Source organism: Syngnathoides biaculeatus, chromosome 6 (genome assembly GCF_019802595.1).
Source record: "Syngnathoides biaculeatus isolate LvHL_M chromosome 6, ASM1980259v1, whole genome shotgun sequence".
Classification (NCBI taxonomy): Eukaryota; Metazoa; Chordata; class Actinopteri; order Syngnathiformes; family Syngnathidae; genus Syngnathoides; species Syngnathoides biaculeatus.
In genome coordinates this window covers 2071856-2092907 of record NC_084645.1, presented here as the reverse complement: position 1 = coordinate 2092907, position 21052 = coordinate 2071856, and the positions used below count along the sequence as shown (strand labels likewise).

The window sequence follows — 21052 nt, the reverse complement described above, 5'->3', positions numbered from 1 at the left end:
TCACCAATATTTATCTTTTTTTTTTTTTTTCAAATGACCAATTAATTCATATTTACGAAAGGCTACATTTAAGCAACCACCAGTTTTCCTGTTAAGCCATCTGTCCTTCACTACTGATGTCAGATGTGGACAGAAGAAGGAATTTCAATGAAGAACACAATGTGCGTTGATACGGTTCCTTAATCTCAGTGAATGAGAAAACAGCTGCGTGTACGTTTTATGAAGACATGAGTCTCGTTCTGTTTTTCAAAACACCTCCCCAACTCAAAACTTTTACATTACAGGATGTACAAGAATTTAAAAAAAAGTCATGAGTTGAATTCAGAAGTGGACGTAAAAACAATATGCGTAAAGTGTAAATAAGAGCAAGAAATCCTCATCTTTCTTGTACACTACCAATGCAAAGACTGGCATGAGTTCAGTTATGTGTGCACATTCTTCGCTACTTCCTCACACTCTGCAACCAAATGCCAAATACTCCAGCCTGTATTGAAAGGTGGCAAGTGGCAGCTTGACCTCCATCGTCCTCTTCAGTCAATTCCAAACTGATGTCAGCAGAGATGACTGAGTCCTCAGAATGCGAGGCCCTCTTCCGTTCAGCATCCCTCAGTAGAGGACCATGAGTTAGACCCTCGTCAATGATCATCTCTTCCCCGAGGCTGCCTGCTTCTCTTAAGACCGTTCGGCAGCATGTGAGGCATTAATGCTCTGTTTAGAGATCACCCCCGTGTAAACGTGGCCGAATCACACGAACCCTGGCTTCATGGAGTTTTTGAAACACTTGGGACAGCCTTTTGTCCCATTTGTCTGCAAACACCTGAAAGAATGAAACCCATTATACTCAAAAGTGCTCTAAAGGAATGACGGGACAATGAATCGGCACCCACTTGAGGTGGAAAATGTGGGAACAGGGCAAGGCCTGCAGCTTTTGGTCCCTGTCCCCGATGGACTCCCCACACATGCCGCAGTAGAGCTCCAACTCCTCCACGCACTGCAGGAACTTCACCACCTGCTCACGCAGCTCTTCCTGTCTGCCCTGACTCCTGTAGATGCCTTCCCTCAGACAATGGACCTTCATTGTGCACAGCTTTGTCCACAAACACAACAAGGTCATCAGTGGAACATGTAGACCACTGTGGATGGTTTTACCATATGTCTGAAGAACATCTCGAACCTTGTTTCCCATTCCATCTGCCAGGGCCTGTGCTCGCTCTAAGGAATCCAGAGCCTTGAGAATAAATGCGGCATGGTCAGTTGCTTTGGTACAATACACATTGAGGCTTTCTCTGCTGGCCTAAACGTTAGAAGCACTGAGCAACACTTAAAGGGCAAATCCACTGGTTTGCAAGTAACAATGTATCCAATAGGTCATGTAATATGTACTCTATCTTGACAATGTGATGTTAAATCCTCTCTCATTTAATAGTATTTTGAGAAGATTTTTTGCGACAATTACAAATTGTCAGGGCCGCTGCCATTTTCGCGAGTCACATGACCTACGTGGGCGGATGTGACGTGTTGCGTGCCGCAATAAAGGCTCGATTACATGGGACACCATTTATGCTCAGCGCTGATCAAAATAGAGTACATATTACATGACCTATTGGATACATTGTTAATGCAATCCACTGGATTTCCCCTTTAACAACATAAGTTCTAATATTTGTTCCATGAAATTTAGATTTATTTCCAATAGTATTCATTTCAGAGCATTTTTATTGCTTGTTGGATTTTTTTTTTTTTCTTGTCCACTCAGATTTCAGTCTTGCTCTATGTCCATCTGCCCAGGGCCAGCCAGATCCACGGCCAGTATAGGATTTAGTCACAAAAGTAGGATAGTAATTGAGGGACTGATGAATGGATACTTTCTAAATATATAATCATTCAATAAAGTCATTAACTATTCATTCTGGATATCATCAGTTTGTGTAGGTGTATCTGGTGTTGTCTGGTGAGCAAATATAATATGTATTTGGCTTCTGTGAAATTTTCTAAAAGACTGGTCTTTAACTACTGAATTGATGTTCTATTTTGGGCACCTTAACATATTCCTTCATCAGAAGCCAACACTTTGCTACTGCCAGGTGCACGTGGGCTTGTCCAAGTCGATTCCCAACCTCAGTCATGATACCCAATGCCGACTCGTAACGAGGGAATGCTTTCTGAAAAGGTTTAAAAAAAACGCAGTTAAGTGCATGTGTTACAATTTTTCAATCAGTTCATATGTCAGGCACAGTACAACAAAATCAGGGAACACAAATGATAGTTACTTACATCAAAGTCACGTCTATAGCGGTGTATGTCTGCAAAGTTCAGCAAGCACAGAGCCTGCAGAGGACGGTCACCGTGCTGCAGAGCAATTTTCATTGATTCCTGGTAAAGGGAAACGTTGGCGACTAAGCTTGGTTGCTAACTAAAAATGGCAAAGTATGTAAACAAATCAATTGGCACAATAATATGCTATGAGAATGATGTTATCTGCCCTGCGACTGACTGCTGATCAGTTCAGGGTGCTTCACGATTTTAGAGATTTTACACGGCTACCTCAAGTTATGTTTTCAAATCAATCTCACGGGGAGTGTGAGATGTTACTGAGCTAACCTTCGAGCACCCTCCTGTGAGCTGCTATTCTAAATATGACTGGATGTGTAAACTATAAAAAATCTGTGGAGCTTCCTGGTATTTTATCACAAGACTTTTGCACGCCAAGTCAATGACATCGATTTATCGCCTGCAGCTTCCCTTCCTCCCCTCCCACGGCGCATAATTAGAACAGAGAGCGGAGACGAAAGGCCCTCTCTTCATTAACACTGAAAACCAGTGCCATATTTTGGTCGATGTCTACTGCGAGAACAGAACAACTGGTCCGCGCACCTGTCGCCAACCAAGAGTCTACAGTATCTACAGCTTTGACATCAGACCGACATCAAAGATCTCACTTGGAACATCCTGTCCATAAATTATAGACAGGAGTAGGAAGTAAGAAGTACAAATACTTGATTGCTCTTCTTAAACTCTCTAGAATCGTGTTAACAATCCTGGTGAATTTGAAGGATGAAAAAAACATATATACTACATAAAATGAGGGTTAAAAATAATGAATAAACAAGTCATTGTCCCTGCTATTGCCAATAGCGCTGAAACGGCACCCTACTCGACTGTCAACTGTTAGTCACATAAAATGATGCTACTTCAGTTAGCGTATTTCTTATGCCTACACATAACTCCAACAGACCTATTCCAGAAAATTTTATCATGGAAAAAGTTTTTTAATTTTCATAATTCTGTTTAAAAAGTTAAACTATCATGGATTCAGGCTCTGCAATTTAAACAATTTCAAGTATGCATTTGTTTTTAGATCATTTGGGCTACCAGCTCATAAAACCCTTGAAATCAGAAATTTTAAAAAGTTAATGTTGTGAAGAAATCACACTTCTGAAATTTTGTACAAAAAAAAGTAACATTTGGGTCACGAATCAAAAAAAAAAATCTGGTACTTTCAAATGATATGTGAATCTTCTCCTGACACATTTTGTCCTTCTACTCCAATTTCCATCGCTATGCTCAAACAAAGCACCCTGTTAACCAGCAGGCTCCTTTGCTAGAAGTTTTTGTGACTCCCCCATCCGATGGAGGGCATCAATGATGGTCTTCTGGACAGTTGTCAAGTCTTCAGTCTTTCCTACTTTGAACCCAACTGAGACAATTAAACCAAAGTGAAGCAATTTAATGACACCTGAGGAAAGCTGAACAATTACTTTGAGTTTAGTGGAGGATTAGTGTGTGACACTCGGTTTAAAACATTTATGCCTTTAGGATGATTTCTGCACAGTATTCAAATTTTTTCAAACTCCTGATTGAGTGGGTTTTATGATCTGGTAATCCAAATTATGTAAAGATAAACAAATAAATACTTCAAATTGTTTAAAATGTGGGCCCTGGATCTTGACCTTCCTTTCCTTCCTTCGTTGGGCTTCCACATTTCTCACCATGACATTACCAAAAACAAGGTGCTCTTATGCGGCCGTGCCAGGGGGCCATCCAAGGGGAACATGTATTTTCAGCGTGTAGCCATAGCTAACTGCACACCCCATTTGCACCGGATAGCTATTAATGCGAATTAAGGTGCTCAATTTTTTTTTTATAGTGAGTTGTGGGGAAACGACAAGGTGTGTCACATGGCAGTTCTTGCCACATCACAAAAAAAAAAAAGGTTTAAACTTTTACCGCCAAGTTTAAAGCTGCACCTCTACAATTAAATGCTACATAGTTAGGACATAGTCTTTGGACAATTTCAGCAATTATCTTCACACGTATTATTTACTGAGAAACAAATCCCTGCATTCACTTTAAGTGAAGGAGATAAATGAATACTTGCACTTTTATCAGAATTGTATTTTTGAGTGTCGTTGTTATTACCTCACAGCACTCCATGGCGTCCGGCAGACGCTCCAGTTTCCTGTAGGCCACCGACATGTGGTACTGGCTCATAGCTCGATACTTGAGGCTCCAACCTTTGCCGTAGTCGTTGACAAGTTCGGCTGCTTTGCAGGGGAAGAACAGGGCTTTTTCGTAGTCCTGTGGGCAGACATTTTGAATGAACGGGACAAGTCAAAATCAAAATACGGCAGTGTCCAAATAAAGAAGCTGAAACTGTACAGTTTTATTGGGGGGCTGTATGACTAAACCAACACGTGAGTGCATTCTTTGCATGCCACATGGTCACAATGCCATTGTAACCAATCCTCCATGGGAAGCTACGGGATTACTCATACAAATCTCTGATGTCAAGGGTACGCCATCATGCCCCCCCCTCCACCCTCCCACACCCCATAGCAGGTTTTCATGACTAACAATGCCCACTACTGCATGAGCTAACAGTTGGTCATGTTTGTGTAGATGCTCCACGGTGTTATCATGCTCCACAAATACACATCAGTGGACCTGGTGATTGCACAATCAAGTCACACGTGGCACCCAATGTCAATGGGCACTATTTAAAAAAAAAAAAAAAAACAATGGATGTAGCCAAATTGAGGGCGGTATGCACTCTTATTACATTAATAAAACAAACAAATAAAAAACGTGATACTAAAAGAACAAAATTGGATCACAGGTATTGCTCACTGGAAAAAGAACAAAAGTGATTTTTGGTAAATTTCCAAGACTTATGCAGTAGAACCTCTATAGTCATACACCAAGCAAAGTGCACATAACTGAACCGTTAACATTAGGTGGAGCGTTTCATGGCGTGGACATTTTGTTTTTTCTTTGATTTTTTTTTTCCCCCTTGCATCAATTCCAAAAGCTTGACCGCTTCTCGGCATCCTGTCAGATGACTTGTGTTCAGGAAGAAAATTAATGATAATAAATATTGGGGGAAAATTAAATAAATAATATGAACACGCTCGACAAAGGAAGTAAAAAACAAAACAGATAAAACGTCACCTTCCACAATACAAAAATATTTTTTTAAAAATCACAATGTAGAAAAAGGTTTTGAAATCAAATTTTAAAAAGATTACTTTTTTCCCATTTTAAAAAGATTACTTTTTTGTCATTGTTGTGATTGTGACTTCACAGTCGCACTGAACTACTATCTTGTTACCCCAGATACATACCTCACTCGTAATGGAGTGTTGCCGTAACACTAAATGGTATTCAGTTTGAACCTTGTGAAGTTGCCAGACCCACAAACACTTCTAGCCATCGTGAACATGCACGTCGTCATGTCCGGTATAGTGTTCCATTGTTGTTCCTTTCATTATTGTATTCACTTATTTTTAACGTTGTGTGATTGTGAAGAATGCTGATTATTTCATTGCTGACACAAAACACACACATTATACTTTGTCTGTTTTTAAATTTTTAAACTTCAAATATTATAGAGAATGTTAAAATCCTATTTAAAATAAATTGACAAAAGTCTTCCATTGGTATGGTGAAGAAAATAAGTATTTGAACACCCTGCTATATTGCAAATTCTCCCACTTAGAAATCATGGAGGGCTCTGAAATTTTCATTGTAGGTGCATTTTCACTGTGAGAGAGATAATCTAAAATGAAAAATTCAGAAATCACAATGTATGATTTTTGTTAACAATATATTTGTGTTAGCTACAAATAAGTATTTCAACACCTGTCTATCAGCTAGAATTCTGACCCTCAAAGACGTGTTGGTCCGCCTTTAGAAGTCCACCTCCACTCCATGTATTATCCTGAATCAGATGCACCTGTGTGAGGTCGTTAGCTCCACAAAGACACCTGTCCACCCCATACAATCAGTAAGACTCAAACTTGGAACATGGCCAAGACCAAAGAGCTGTCCAAAGACACCAGAGACAAAGTTGTACAACTCCACACGGCTGGAAAGGGCTCCGGAGAAATTGCCAAGCAGCTTGGTGAAAAAAGGTCCACTGTTGGAGCAATCATTAGAAAATGGAAGAAGCTAAACATGATGATCAATCTCAATCGGAGTGGGACCCCATGCAAGATATCACCTCGTAGGGTGTCAACAATCCTTAGAAAGGTGAGAAATCAGGCCAGGGCTACATGACAGGACTTGTTCAATGAGCTGAAAAGAGCTGGGACCACCGTTTCTAAGGTGACTGTTGGTAATATACTAGGATGTCATGATTTGAAATCATGCATGGGATGGAAGGTTCCCCTGCTTAAACCAGCAAATGTCAAGGCCCGTCTTAAGTTTGCCAATGACCATTTGGATGATACAGAGAAGTCATGGGAGAAAGGTTTGTGGTCAGATGAGACCAAAATGGAACTTTTTGGTCATAATTCCACAAACCGTGTTTGGAGGAAGACGAATGATGAGTTCCGTCCCAAAAACACCATCCCTAGTGTGAAGCATGGTGGTGGTAGCATCATGCTTTGGGGGAGTTTTTCTGCACATGGGACAGGACGACTGCACTGTTTTAAGGAGAGGATGATGATGGCCATGTATTGTGAGATTTTGGGGAACAAGCTCTTTCCCTCAGTCAGAGTATTGAAAATGGGTCGTGGCTGGGTCTTTCAACATGACAATGAGCCAAAGCACACTGCCAGGAAAACCAAGGAGTGTCTCCGTAAGAAGCATATCAAGGTTCTGGCGTGGCCTTGCCAGTCTCCAGACCTAAACCCAATAGAAAATTATTGGAGGGAGCTGAAACTCCGTGTTTCTCAGCGACAGCCCAGAAACTCGTCTGATGTAGAGAAGATCTGTGTGGAGGCGTGGGCCAAAATGCCTCCTGCAGTGTGTGCAAACCTGGTGAACAACTACAGGAAACATTTGACCTCTGGAATGGCAAACAAAGGCTACTGTACCAAATATTAACATTGGTTTTCTCAGGTGTTCAAATACTTATTTGGAGCTGTATCACACAAATAAATCGTTAAAAAATCATATATTGTGATTTCTGGATTTTTCTTTTTAGATTATCTCTCTCATAGTGGACATGCACCTACAATGATTTTAGACCCCTCCCTGATTACTAAGTGGGACAACTTGCAATATAGCAGGGTGTTCAAATACCTATTTTCTTCACTGAATATGGGAATTCAACAGAGACTTCGAGAACAGAAACTGAATGGTGCTTTTTATTTATCATAAATCTTAGAAGATGTCAAAAGGTAAGTGAATGACCTTTGATCTTACGGTTCATCTTCAACCTTGACTGTTTGTCTGACGCAAGTGTGACTTGTCATTTGCGTTACCTTCAGATGGATATAAATGTTTCCCAGGCTGCAGCAGACTCTGCACTCCAGCATCTTGTCGTCGTTGTTGTGTGCGTAGCGCAGGGCCTTCTCGTAGCTCTCCAGAGCTTGCTGGAAGAGGCTGAGGCCCAGGAACGCATTGCCCATGCTGAGACATACCTGACCATTGAGCTGCAGGCTGACCGTGGTGCCCTGCATGTTTAAGCAGGTCTTACAGTACGAGACCGTTTTGTGGAAGTCGCACAGCTTCTCGTTGCTGCGCGCCAAGTTCAGGTAACCCTCGGTCAGGTAATCCGGGTCCTCCATTTCTCTGGCTGTGTCGATTTGATCCAAGGCGTACTGCGGAGAATGTGTAATACGACGACGCTAACATCGACAACACTTGATTCTCCAGTTCGGCGCTTGAGTAAGGCTGATTATGTCAACAGGACACCCCACACCGACTCTCGGATTGCAGGACACTTATTTACTCTGCATTGAGTGCAAGCCACACATGGAGCTGGTGCTAAGAAGGTATAACCTTTGATCTCGTATCATTTAAAAACATCCTGCGCATCGTGGAAATGCACAATTAGTGCACAGTTGTCCAGATGACACACTGTTAATATTTGAAGGCATGCAATCTTGGAATGATGCCGTACGTGCAGATTGCTGTTTGCATAAAACTGTGTAAATAAATGTCAATTAGCTTTAGCGTACATCCAAAATGCTTTAAGCACAGCTGTCAATCTTTAACGAATCCAAAGTGGTGTTGGTGGTCTTACCTTGAGCATATCTTTATATTTTCCCATTTCCGAGTGAGCTGTGATCAAGCATCCCAAAACCCGAAACTTCCCTCCCGGATCTGAGGTTTTCTCCAAAACCTTTGTCCACACGTGCAGAGCTTTGTCAGTCTGATTGGACTGGTACAACCTCAGTCCTTTCTCTATCTGTTGCTTGGTTTGGTCCTGGCCCATCTCTGTACTGAGGTGCCTCATAAAAATATTCATTTGTTTAGGCCAAGGAACTTCAGCAGGGCAGAAAGAAAACAGATCTCCGCCATGCTAAAAACACTGAAGATCCTCTGAAGATGATCCCCCGAGACGCTCGTGCCAGAAGGCCTAACACATCCAGTTCTCTCAACTCCGGCTGAGCTGGGACGAAAAGGAAACTGGATCCAACGAAGTCGAGACCATTATCACCAGCGGCTTCGCGGTAAAGCCGAGGGCCGGGCAAATATCTTCCCCATTTAACTCTGCAATAATCTCCCCTCAGCATGAAGCGTTTAAAAGTTCTCCCTGAAAAACTCCAAAGAAACACGTTTCCTAGCTGAGTGCTAGCCGTGAGATCCCAGAATATCTCCTCCCTCCACACCCAAGCAGAAGGAATTCTCAGCACCTCTCTGTCCAACCCCCTCCACCTTCCCTCGTAGTGCTGGCGCTACAGCAGATGGCCTTGTCACTCTAAACCATGTGTCCCCTCAGGAATTCTGCTCTGTCCTCAGCAAGCAGCTCCAAGGTCACAAGAGCTCTTAGCGATCCACCTTCAGATTAAAAGCCCATCTAATCCAGTCATCTAACATCACTTGCCTTATGAGCGCGAACCGAACCAAGTATATCCGACCACCATTTTGGATAATTTGTTGAGGTGCAAGTTTCATTTCCCCGGGTCACCGGAGCCCGCACGTGAGACAGCAATCACAGCCTCTTCATTCGGGAGTCCTTATGGAGGAGCATATGTGCTCCCAGAAACCCCCACCACTCATCTCAGCGTCAGCAACTGACGCTTAGAATAGTTCCCAAAGTCTGACATGTAACCGAGCTTGGGTTTCAGCTGCACAGACCCCTGCAGCACATCAATGGGATCAAAGTCATGGCCTCTCTGTAGTAGCGTTCTCGCTTTCAGTTCTCTTTTTGTCCACCAAGGATGCCTCTTACTTTGCAAAGTCCATCTCGTCTCCCATTAAATTTATGCGACTAAACAGACGTTAGTTTGCAGTACATTCCAAATCACTTTTTGTCATTGTTGTTTAAATGACCATTGTCATGAAATGCATGATTTTTTAGTATGTTATTCATGAAAAAAACGGTGTTTTCACCACAAAACATGATTTTGACATGTATGGATTTTTGTAACTCCCGCCATGAAAATCCTCTCGAGGGATTTGTTTTCGAGAAGAACCAGGAAGTGACGTACAGGGCAGGAGTGCACTGAAACGGACTCATTAATTGCTATTAGTTTTACATGCGGGAAGGTAGCTCTTTGTTCGTTCGTGTTAGCCAAAATGCCGGCTCGTTGCATTGCTGGATATTGCTCGAACACTCGGGAGAATGGATTTACCCTTCATAAGTTTCCAAGTGACCTGGTTCGTTGTGAAAAATGAATTGCACGGGTGCAAAGGGCGAGAGCTTTGTGGGTTCCAAATGACAGGTAGGTGTGTATAGAGCTACTAAAAAAAACAATAGTTGGAGGGGGAGGGGACGTAATCCTTTCAGAACGTAACAAAAGATCCGTGTCCGTAAATCAGAGGTGCTAAATGTGTAGATGTACCCGTCGGCGCCGTGTCCGCCGATCACGGCTTCGGCCGGGGTGGCTCATCTAAGCCGCGCAGAGGTGGATCGGATGGGGAGGTGATTTGGACGCATGCGGTTTGCCCGTGATCCGCATATCATCTAAATATGGCTCGAAACAATAGGGTAATATTGCCCCAGTCACCACTCGATTGTGAGATGTTCTCTTCTTTGAAAAGAGTTTCCATGTCCCATAGTAGGTAGGCGGACGAGCCGCCCCCAAAGCCATGCGTTGCAGACGAGCACGGCTTTGGCCGGGCTGGCTCATACATACTGTCTGGGAGTTTGTTGTTAGTTAAAAGTGATCCACATATCATCTAAATATGACTCAAAATAACAGGGTAATATTGCCCCAGTAACTTCATTCGGTTGTAAGACCTTCTCTTCTTCGAAAAGAGCTTCCATCTCTGAAGGGGCATGTCCCATAATAGGCGCCGCAGCGTGTTTTTAATGGTGAATGTTCGGGGTGATGTCATGGACAGTAAATGCAGCCAATATGGCGACCACTTGGATGTCGAATGACACTTCAGCAACTTTGCACATGGATGACGTGCTCTTCGCTCATTTTTTTGTATGGACATTGAAGTGAATAATGTTATATGTATTTTTCATTTCAATATCTATTTTAGAATGTTTATAGGGATGACACTTGGGCTTTAAACTTGTATAGTAATATAACCAATCATAGACAGTGTGACCGACAAGGTGCCAGTCATTTGCTGTGTTGTGGGACCCCAGACAGCTTCGTGCTGACCTGTTTGCTGGAGCTTCAGGAGCTATGCTGAAACTTTGGCGTAATACCCACCTCCTGAAATAAATTCCCATCCCTCATTAGCTAACAACTGTTTCTAAGACTAACAAAAAGAACCAGAGCAAAAGACCTCAGGCAGCTGACACGCCAACAAACAAAAACGGCACAAAATGTTGATACATTAATTAGGTTATGTACTTCCTCCCATCCGATAGAAGAGGAGTTATTTGTTCTGATTGTAGCTATGCCTCACTGGCAAAAATAGATCAACAAATCTACATTATTTCTTTATTTTGAGGAATTACATAAAATGTTCTAATTTCCCACAGCACACCTCATGCTACCACAAATGATGAATAGCATATTATATTAGCAGGGTAACTCAAATTGCGAGAGGCACCCTTGATTATCAAAAATAATTGAAAAAAATCAGTGGAAACAGGCATTTCACAAACACAAGGCCAGAAAAGTTGAATAAGCAGTATAAAGACCACAGCAATATATTTGACAAGAAACACAGTACATAAAAGTTTCATGACAACATTTGACGAGTTATAAAACATCTCCGGTAATATATGTATGCTCATCAACATTTGACACGTTACGATATAAGGAACAGTAGTAAAATGTTTATACTTAAGTGCATGCGTGCACACTGGTTATGCTATTGTGACATATTGTGTAACTCCTCAGCGAACACATCCAAAATAATGCCACTAATACAAACACAAAAATGACATCAACCAATAGGGTGCCGCCTTCACTGTGATGGGTTAAATGAATTGGTCAAACATAAAATGTCTATGAGAGTAAAATAATTTGTATACTAATAATGGACCAGAAGGCCTGGTTAACCTCTAAGTCTAGCTCATTATTTTAAACTAACCTTCCTTACACAAATAAACTGATAATAAAACAGGATGAAGATTCAATTAAAAAAATGTTTGTTGCTTTACACGCATATAGCCTAATAACAAATTCGACAATAAGCATGTTTACATGGAGACTTTTTTTTTTTGGTCATTCCAGTTGAAGATCTCGGGTCAACTTTTGACATGTGATGTGATCTATCTGAGTGTACACGTGCACACATCCGCATAAACCTCATCATTTATGAAGATGGAGGTACATTGTCAACCACAGTCTTTGGGATTGTTTTGACACTTTTATTAAAACAACCACTTCATAAAAAGTCTCCATGGCATATGCACTCTTGGCTGGAGGCCGCCCCATTTCCGGGACACCTCGACCGTGAGGTAACTCCACGACCACAATCCAACTGAAGGTAGTAATACCAATGAGGGAGTTTCCACCCGTAGATTCTGGTGGGCTGACACGTGAAAATGGCCTCTCCCCTTTTTCGCATTTCAAAAAGAGTTTCCATACCTGCTATGGGGCATGCATCTAATTTGGAGCATAAATAGCACAAACACTGGCCCGTGCGTCCCAACTAAGCCTTGTTGCATGAATTGATGAAGCCTCTTGGCATGAGAGGTGAAAGGTTTTCTAAGACAAACCCAACACTCCACTTACGATTGATTCAATGCTCTGTTACGGAATGAATGACAGGATGAATGACAATATTCAAACATATTTACGAGTGCAAATGATGACATCACTGTGCATTTACATCAAGACAGAGCACAGCCTCAATCACTGATTACGTGATGAAAATTGACTTCTGATAGGTTTGGCAAAGAAATGTTGAACCCCTATGAAACCAAATGAAATTTGACTCCGATTCGGCCTGTTTATTCCGACTGAGGTGTGTAAATGAAGCATTTTCATTAGATTTGGGCTTCTAAACCACTTATAATCAGAGTAGAAGGCTCTGTGGAAACCTCCCTAATTTGTTTCATATGATATCCTGGATAAGTAAAATCCATCCGTCAGTTCTTTCAGCTATTTTTCAAACGTAACCAAAATTGTAATTTGGCAAATTTACATAAGCAACTGCTTTCAATACAGATTTTTTCCTATCATGGAGTAAGTTACAGAAACTTTGCAAGTAAATGATATAATCGCGTTCCATGCAATGAGTTACTCCCAACACTTGCTGTGTAGTGTCCAGTATGTACAGTCACAGCTAAAAATAAGAAACGTTAGGCCAAGACAAATTGCCAGTTTGTCAAAAGGATTTTAAGACCTCTGATAACAGAGACAACCGACGTGGCCGGATTCAACTTCAGTGTCTTCGCATCCCCTTTCTTACATTTGTCCCGAAAAACATAGATGCAGCCATTGCAACTGGCCACTTTCCACAGCGACGGCACACAGCTCCACGCTTCGGGGAAACGCAGGCGGGTGAAGCTCTCCAGCAAAGGGTTGTAGCAAACCAGCGAGTCTCCTTCCGCCACGATGAAGATGACATCCATGTGGACCGCGGCATGCATCCATCCGGCGAACGGCAGCATGTACGGTTTTATGTGACAACTCTGAGACGCCGTGTCAAAACACTGAATGAGGCGCGATGGCTTGGTGAAAAAATCCATGTCGTTCTCCTCGCCGCCGAGCAAGTAGATGGTACCACCCAAGTTGACGCCTGCAGCCCCTGAGACCGCCATGTCCAGCTGGCTGGTCTCCGTCCACATATTGTCTTTTACCGTGTAGAAGATGACGGCGTAGGAGAGCGTGTCCTGCAGTGTCTTCCCGCCGAGAGAGTAGATGGCATCCTCGCCGGGCACCGACACCATGGTGTGGTGGAGGCGGTCCCTGGGCAGCGGCGCGCAGCGCTCCCAGTCCATGGTGTGCATGTTGCATTTCCACATGCGCCGGGGGATGGAGCCGCCCACCACGTAGAGGTCGCCGCCGTGCTTACAAGCGGCGGTGATTTGGTGGCAGAGGCTGTTCTGGCCACTAACGCTGATGGCGTCGTCCTCGTCGCAGTGAAGTGACACGGCGAGGGAGTGAGTCCTCGTGTCCTCTTTACCGATCAGGTAAATGTGGACGTTCTCACCGATTTCCTGCGGCCGGAGAAAGAAAAAGACTCGGGAACTGCTTCTTCTTCTGCCTTGCACTGTTAAAGGTGTGCAGCTAAACAACGTATACAAACTTTATACAACACCATGAGAGAAATTGTTTTCATCAAAAACTGCTGTGAAACTATTAAAATTAATTTTTTCAGTTTGTACTGCCAAACTTGCAGAATCTTATAATAACGTAATAAACATTTGTGGTGCGTTTTTGTGAAAAATGCCAAAATTGTACCTTGAGATTTTCCTGGAGGATGCATGCAAACTCCTCTCTCTCCACCCTGTTGTGATTTATCCATGACTCAATAGCCACAGTTGGATTCTGGGAGGTTGGAACTCCATCTGGTGGGAAAAAAAAACCCCAAAACATAAACAACGCATTAATGTCCCAGGCTTGGTGCAGTCATTGCAGGTGAGGGTTATGCCACTAAATATGAACTGTCACATGAGGTTTGTTAAGTAATGTCTGTTCCAAGACTTTAGCTCACTTGAAAAGTGGGTGGCTTCAAACAAAATGTACTCTGTCCTGGGTATTTGAACACATCTAGATGTAAAGACCATGAAATAAAAGCTGAGGTTGTGAACTTTTGTCTCATATTGGTCTGAAACCCAAAGAAAAACAAATTAATTGATTTTGCCATTACTACACATTTGGATAGGACTGCATAATTTGAGCGGCCAACATGTATATATGTCCGAAAAAGAGCGTGACTAAATCAGCTATCGTGTCCCATCAGTGCCAAGTTAGTGTCCAGCCCTGCTACTACCTTTGATGATGTCTAAGAGCAGACAGAGCGGCAGGTTGAGGAATTCCTCGGTCAGATGAAGTTGGGCCAAGTGGATTTTAGCACAGTGTTTGGCAGACGTGTACAACTCCTGGTCACTGTGCCTGTCTGCAAGCCACATCACCTGGACAGCATCATAAATCCAAAGGTTCATAAATAATAACACGCACAGGGAAACGTGGTCTGATCAAAAACAACTCACCTGGAGACAATTCTTGACCTCCACGGTCCGTGAAAGAAAGCGAGAACATTCCTCAAAGAGAGCCGTTAACTGGTACATATCTGCCATCTCGTAGGTGTCCTGCAGCTCCTCCACCCTCAGTTTAATGGTGCCATGATAAATGTAGTCAACCAGCAGCTGGAAGACCGCGGCGCTTACATCCTTCAGTTCAATACAGCGGTTACGGGACTCTTTCAGGTTGGAGGTGAACATGGAGCGGAAGAAACTGCTCTGTGCCGACAGCACAAGTCGGTGTAGGTGGAATTCTTTGCCGTCCACTGCAATGGTGACGTCGGCAAATAGGCCATCTTCCAGGCACAGGTCCATGATACTTTTCACCACCCGACTGGAGTGAGAGCGGTCTGTGAAGGTATAGCCCTGGAAGTAGTTCTCCTCTCCTCCAACACTGAGACCCCCCTCCTCACTGGACTCCATTTCGCCAGACTGGACGGGAAAACAAAAAACAAACAAAACGAAAAAAAAAAACGTTTACTATTACTAACGACATTGCGATCTTCACTTATATGTATTGAGTAATTTTGTGCGCATTATAAAAGCGAATACAGTGAATGCAAAACACAGTAATAACACTGAGACAAAAGATAACGCGGCAAACGCTACAAATAAAGCGCGATGAGCAGACTTGCTCATTTGACAGAAAACGGCATAATCTTACTAAAACCAATACAATGTAAGTGGTAATAAGAACTACCCAATAAACAATAATGTTTGTATACTATGACAAGAAAAACAAACTTTAACAATTTCACACGTCAGTGGAGAATAGGACCAGCTGCTAAGCTAATGCAAACTGCGAAATGCTTGCGTTAGTGCATGTTAGCACAGAAAACATCTCACCTGTAAGGTAAACTCACGTGAATAATTTAAAAAATGATTTTAACGATATATGAACAAAGTGGTAATATTAATACAGGACCATTACCTTCACCCACTTGAGCATTAAAAAGCAACGACGCTCTTCACCGGAAGTAAATAAACTGCGACGGTCAGCTGATCGTCGTCTTCAACTGTGTTTCCGGCCGGATGACGTAAGGTAAATTGCTGCCTCCAAGAGGCCAGAATTATATTGCATGAATGGTTATGGATTCATCCATCAATTCATTTTCTGAGCCGCTTATCCCTGAACTAGTTGCCAGCCAATCACAGGGCACAGAGACAAACAGCCACACTCACAATCACACCTAGGGGCAATTTAGAGTGTCCAATTAATGCTGCACGTTTTTGGGATGTGGGAGGAAACCGGAGTGCCCTGAGAAAACCCACGCAGGCACGGGGAGAACATGCAAACTCCACACAGGTGGGTCTGGGATAGAACCCAGGACCTCAGAACTGTGAGGCCAATGCTTTACCAGCTGATCCACCATGCTGCCAATTTATTTATTTATTTGTTTCTTTGTCTGTATGTTTATTTAGTTATATATTCATTCATTCATTCATTCATTCATTCATTCATTCATATATTTGTTTGTTTATTTATAACTATTTGTTTTTTTGTGTTTTTTTTTTTTTTTGGCAGCATGGTGTTCAGCTGGAAAGCATCACATTTCGGAAGACCGAGGTTCAATCCCGGCCCTCCCTGTGTGGAGTTTGTATGTCTCCCCGTGCCTGCGTGGATTTTCTCCGGGCACTCCGGTTTCCTCCCACATCCCAAAAACATGCAACATTAATTGGACACTCTAAATTGCCCCTAGGTGTGATTGTGAGTGCGGCAGTTTGTTTCTATGTGCCCTGCGATTGGCTGGCAACCAGTTCAGGGTGTACCCTGCCTCCTGCCCATTGACAGCTTGGATGGGCTCCAGAACTCCCTACGACCTTTGTGAGGATAAGTGGTTAAGGGAATGGCTGGCTGGATGGATATTTATTTATTTATTTAAACTACTACTACTACTACTACTACTACTACTACTACTAGTAATAATAATAATAATAATAATAGATAAAGAATTCAAATAAAAGCATATACGCATAATTACAATACAAGCAAATACAGTAAAAAATACAACAAATGATAGAATGAATATATATTTCCAAAATACATTACATCACAGCATATGATTAATGACCGGTTCATAACATGCTAAAAACAGATACAGGAATCACGTCAATTCCCCCCTCCGCCCCTCACTTTTTAAATGATTACATTGTGGTAAATGAGGAGAGTTTTTTTCTTAGTTGCAGAGTTTCCCAATCATTTGAGGCAGTAAACAGAAAAGAGTATTGACCTAAAGTAGTGCAGACTAACATGTTACTAAAACAGCAGGAATGGAGATACTTGACCTTGACCATGAGATTATTTTTTGGAAGAAAAAAAAAGCACAGCCTACAAATCATTACTAAACTGTTACTAGGATTATATTTATTATTAAGACGCGTACCATAGTGAACATACTTTCAACATCTGTCGGAAACCTCCACTACTGGAACTGATGAGACTCACAAAAATATTTCCAGCTATGCGCGTTGTTTTGCAGGTCCTCAAATGTTTGACAAAATTAATCATACACAGAGGAAAAGGAAATGAGGACAAAACTAACACCAAATGGGATTTTATATATCCAGCATCGATAGGTATACTGTATATATATTTTGCACAATGAAAATGAACAGAGGTTTACCTCTTTCCACTACCTCTGTTACTTCAGCAGGATTTTGAAGATTTTTGGATCAGAAAAAGTAGGATCCGAAATATTGCTGTTCCGCATCACGGCCATCTGGCTTTGGCTTTCTTTTTCCAGGGAGCAAAAAATGTGTGGTATTTTGACAGCGTTGCCTGTGCCTGAACTCACAAGTGGACAAGCGAGAAGGGAGAAGGATGCACTAGTTGGAAATCAAGATTGAAGATGAAAGTCCAATTTAGATTTTGGCGGCTGGTCATCATGTGGATGTGGTTCGAACGAGCGCTTCACGGTAAGTCGGAGCAAGTCAGAGCGGTGACGGGGACTGAATCCAAGTTGAAAAATATGCGATGAAATTGGACAAGGAATATGTAAACCGTTCATAGCAGCCTCAATTAGGAGCGTTTGAATGTGACGGGTCTAACGATAAAAAAAATGTGATTTGTGCCTGTGCCTAAGTTAAAGGTTTAAAACATGAGCCGTATGTGTTTGTTAGAAATAAATCTCTTCATTTAGCAAGAAAGTGTTTATGTTTTCTGCTTTAGATGCGTCTGCGGGCAGAAGTCCAACTGCCCCGGCATTTGTCGATGCAAACCTGATGTTCGAGGTATCGTTGCCATGTTACGGTTCAGTGACTTTAAGTTATGACCATCTCTGGTTCCATTTAAACCCAGTTGTTCCTTCATCCCTTCTTGCAGTTTTTACTGGGCGGGGTGGAACTCAACAAGGACAACAACATTGTCCTCCTTGATGAGGAGATGGCATCGATGAGGCAGGGGCGGGCCTTCCTCTCTCAGATCAACGACAACATTCCCAGAAGTCTGAGCTCCATGGAGCAGATGGTGGACATGATGAAGAGTTGGAGAAAACTGACTCAGGGTCAGTTTGAAAGTCTGGTCTTAAGCACAGTGCTCGCAGCACAGCAGGTCAGGAACCAGCACAGACCCGAGGACCAGGAGGCCTGGGGTGGTGTGCTCCTGCAACTTGCAAATGTCACCGTACATGACCTACGTGGAAGTTATATCTTCAGTTATGCATAAAAAATACATGATTTGTGCACGCGCAATAAATCATTCATTTTGATGGAACAGACTTGGCTCTTATGCTTATCTTATGCTACAATGATCATCCATCCAACCATTTTTATGTCAGTAATGGGCCTTAGTTGAGGAACAGTATTGTGGTTACATTGTTATCGTTCTGCCCCCACTGTCTGTCGTAAGCTGTTGTAAGCCACTGTGATGTGCAGTACTGGGGAGTAACTAATTGCATGTAACCAGATTAATTAAATTACAAAATGTATGGAAGGGATGTTCCTGAAAGAAAGAGTTGCTTGGATGGCAGCATGCATTGCTGCTAAACCTGCATGTACCTTTCAGGATTTAGGGTATTTTCACAGAGAACTTACTGAGGCTACAGGTACTAACAGATCCATGTACAATCACAGATCTAGCAGACTGGTTGTTGGAAACTTCAATCATGTTCTTTTCTCTCATGTACTGAAAACTTCACACAACATGGAAAATATTCAACGAGAGGGGGGAAAAAAACGCCATCCCGTTTGCCGATGTACGGAAACGGTTCTTCTTCTCTCCCTTCTCTGGGGAACACAACTGAGACCCCCATCAGTTATTATTATGTACAGTGCCTCGTGAAACTATTCGGCCCCCTTGAACCTTTCAACCTTTCGCCACATTTCAGCTTCAAATTTTGGGGGTCAAGGATCAACAAGAAGTGTGACACAATGATGAGTTGAACGAAATTTATAGGATATTTATACTTTTTTTTTAACAAATAAAAAACTGAAAAGTGCGGCATGCAACAATATTCGCCCCCTTTACTTTCAGTGCAGCACATTCACTCCAGAAGTTCAGTGAGGATCTCTGAAAGATCCACTGTTGACTGATGATGATTATCTAGAATCCACTTGTGTGGAATCAAGTGTCTGTATAAACACTATGCACCTGCTCCGTGATAGCCTCAGGGTTCTGTTTAAAGAGCAGAGAGCATCATGAAGACCAAGGAACACACCAGGCATGTCCGAGATACTGTTGTGGAGAGGTTTAGTCAGATTTGGATACAAAAAGGTTTCCAAAGCTTTAAACATCTCAAGGAGCACTGTGCAAGCAATCATATTGAAATGGAAGGAGTATCAGACTACTGCAAATCTACCAAGACCCGGCTGTCCCTCTAAACTTTCACCTCGAACTTGGAGAAGACTGATCAGAGATGCAGCCAAGATGCCCATGATCACTCCGGATGAACCGCAGAGATCTACAGCTGAGGTGGGAGAGTCTGTCCGTAAGACCACAATCAGTAGTACACTGCATAAATCTAGCCTTCGTGGAAGAGTGGCAAGAAGAAAGCCATTTCTTCAAGATATCCATTTAAAGTTTGCCACAAGCCACCTGGGAGACACACCAAACATGTGGAAGAAGGTGCTCTGCTCAAATCAAACCATAATTGAACTTTTTGGCCACAATGCAAAATGATATGTTTGGCGTAAAAGCAACACAGCTCATCAATCCGAACACACCATCCTCACTGTCAAACATGGTGGTGTCAGCCTCATGGTTTGGGCCTGCTTTTCTTGAGCAGGGACAGGGAAGATGGTTCAAATGGATGGGAAGATGAATGGAGCCAAATACAGGACCGTTCTGGAAGAAAACCTGTTGGAGTCTGCAAAAGACCCGAGACTGGGACGGAGATTTAACTTCCAACAGGAAAATGATCTAAAACATAAAGCCAAATCCACAATGGAATGGTTCACAAATAAACATATCCAGGTGATAGAATGACCAAGTCAAAGTCCAGACCTGAATCCAATCGAGAATCTGTGGGCAGATCTGCAGACTGCTGTTCACAAACGCTCTCCATCCAACCTCACTGAGCTCGAGCTGTTGTGCAAGAAATAATGGGCAAGAATTTCCATCTCTCGATGTGCAAAACTGATAGAGACATACCCCAAGCGACTTGCAGCTGTAATTGCAGCAAAAGGTGCCGGTACAAAGTATTAACGCAATGGGGCCGAATAATATTGCACGCCCCACTTTTCAGGTTTTTATTTGTTAAAAAAAAGTTTAAAATATCCAATAAATTTCGTTCCACTTCACCATTAGGTCCCACTTGTTGTTGATTCTTGACAAAAATGTTGAATCTTATAACTTTGTTTGAAGCCCGAAATGTGGCGAAAGGTTTGGCCGAATACTTTCACAAGGCACTGTATATCAAATTAGTTTTGCAGCACTACATACGAAAAAGTTCCATTGTAGCCCATAATCCTAAACTGCATACAGTACAGTACATTCTCCCAAATAGATTATAATCATAATACTTTGGCCGCACGAGCGGTGCCAACCAAGGCTGTGCTACTTTGGGATACTTTTACCTGATTTGTTTTTGCAAATACTTCTTTCTTCAAAGACAAGACAGA

At 42.4% G+C, this 21052-nt stretch overlaps 3 protein-coding genes across 6 annotated transcripts; 1 reads left to right on the top strand and 2 right to left on the bottom strand.

The window, feature by feature from the left end:
• Positions 1 to 49: 49 nt before the first annotated feature.
• Positions 50 to 9033, bottom strand: rapsn (receptor-associated protein of the synapse, 43kD). Of its 3 annotated transcripts, none has more exons than XR_009795457.1 (8): positions 8471 to 9033; positions 7707 to 8045; positions 4420 to 4578; positions 2275 to 2373; positions 2040 to 2162; positions 1150 to 1228; positions 888 to 1043; positions 50 to 817 (listed from the first exon to the last, which is right to left on the bottom strand). XR_009795457.1 is itself a non-coding variant. In XM_061823022.1 (8 exons), the coding sequence occupies exons 1-8, from the start codon at positions 8693 to 8695 to the stop codon at positions 745 to 747; spliced, it is 1272 nt and encodes a 423-aa protein (XP_061679006.1). In that variant the 5' UTR covers positions 8696 to 9033; the 3' UTR covers positions 50 to 744. The 3 variants fall into 3 exon arrangements, 2 of the variants coding, with proteins under 2 accessions (XP_061679006.1, XP_061679005.1); XM_061823022.1 differs by having other exon boundaries at positions 888 to 1087; positions 1175 to 1228; XM_061823021.1 differs by having other exon boundaries at positions 888 to 1228.
• A 3870-nt stretch (positions 9034 to 12903) lies between these two features.
• On the bottom strand, positions 12904 to 16026 carry kbtbd4 (kelch repeat and BTB (POZ) domain containing 4). Of its 2 annotated transcripts, none has more exons than XM_061823626.1 (5): positions 15927 to 16026; positions 14966 to 15427; positions 14746 to 14887; positions 14214 to 14320; positions 12904 to 13969 (listed from the first exon to the last, which is right to left on the bottom strand). In XM_061823626.1, exons 1-5 carry the CDS (start codon positions 15942 to 15944, stop codon positions 13109 to 13111), a joined length of 1590 nt encoding a protein of 529 aa, XP_061679610.1. In that variant the 5' UTR covers positions 15945 to 16026; the 3' UTR covers positions 12904 to 13108. The 2 variants fall into 2 exon arrangements, with proteins under 2 accessions (XP_061679610.1, XP_061679611.1); XM_061823627.1 differs by having other exon boundaries at positions 15842 to 15950.
• Positions 16027 to 17457: 1431 nt separating this feature from the next.
• On the top strand, positions 17458 to 18659 carry LOC133501907 (protein FAM180A). The gene is made up of 4 exons (XM_061822068.1): positions 17458 to 17475; positions 17794 to 17911; positions 18165 to 18226; positions 18318 to 18659. Exons 1-4 carry the CDS (start codon positions 17458 to 17460, stop codon positions 18657 to 18659), a joined length of 540 nt encoding a protein of 179 aa, XP_061678052.1.
• The last annotated feature ends 2393 nt before the right edge of the window (positions 18660 to 21052 follow it).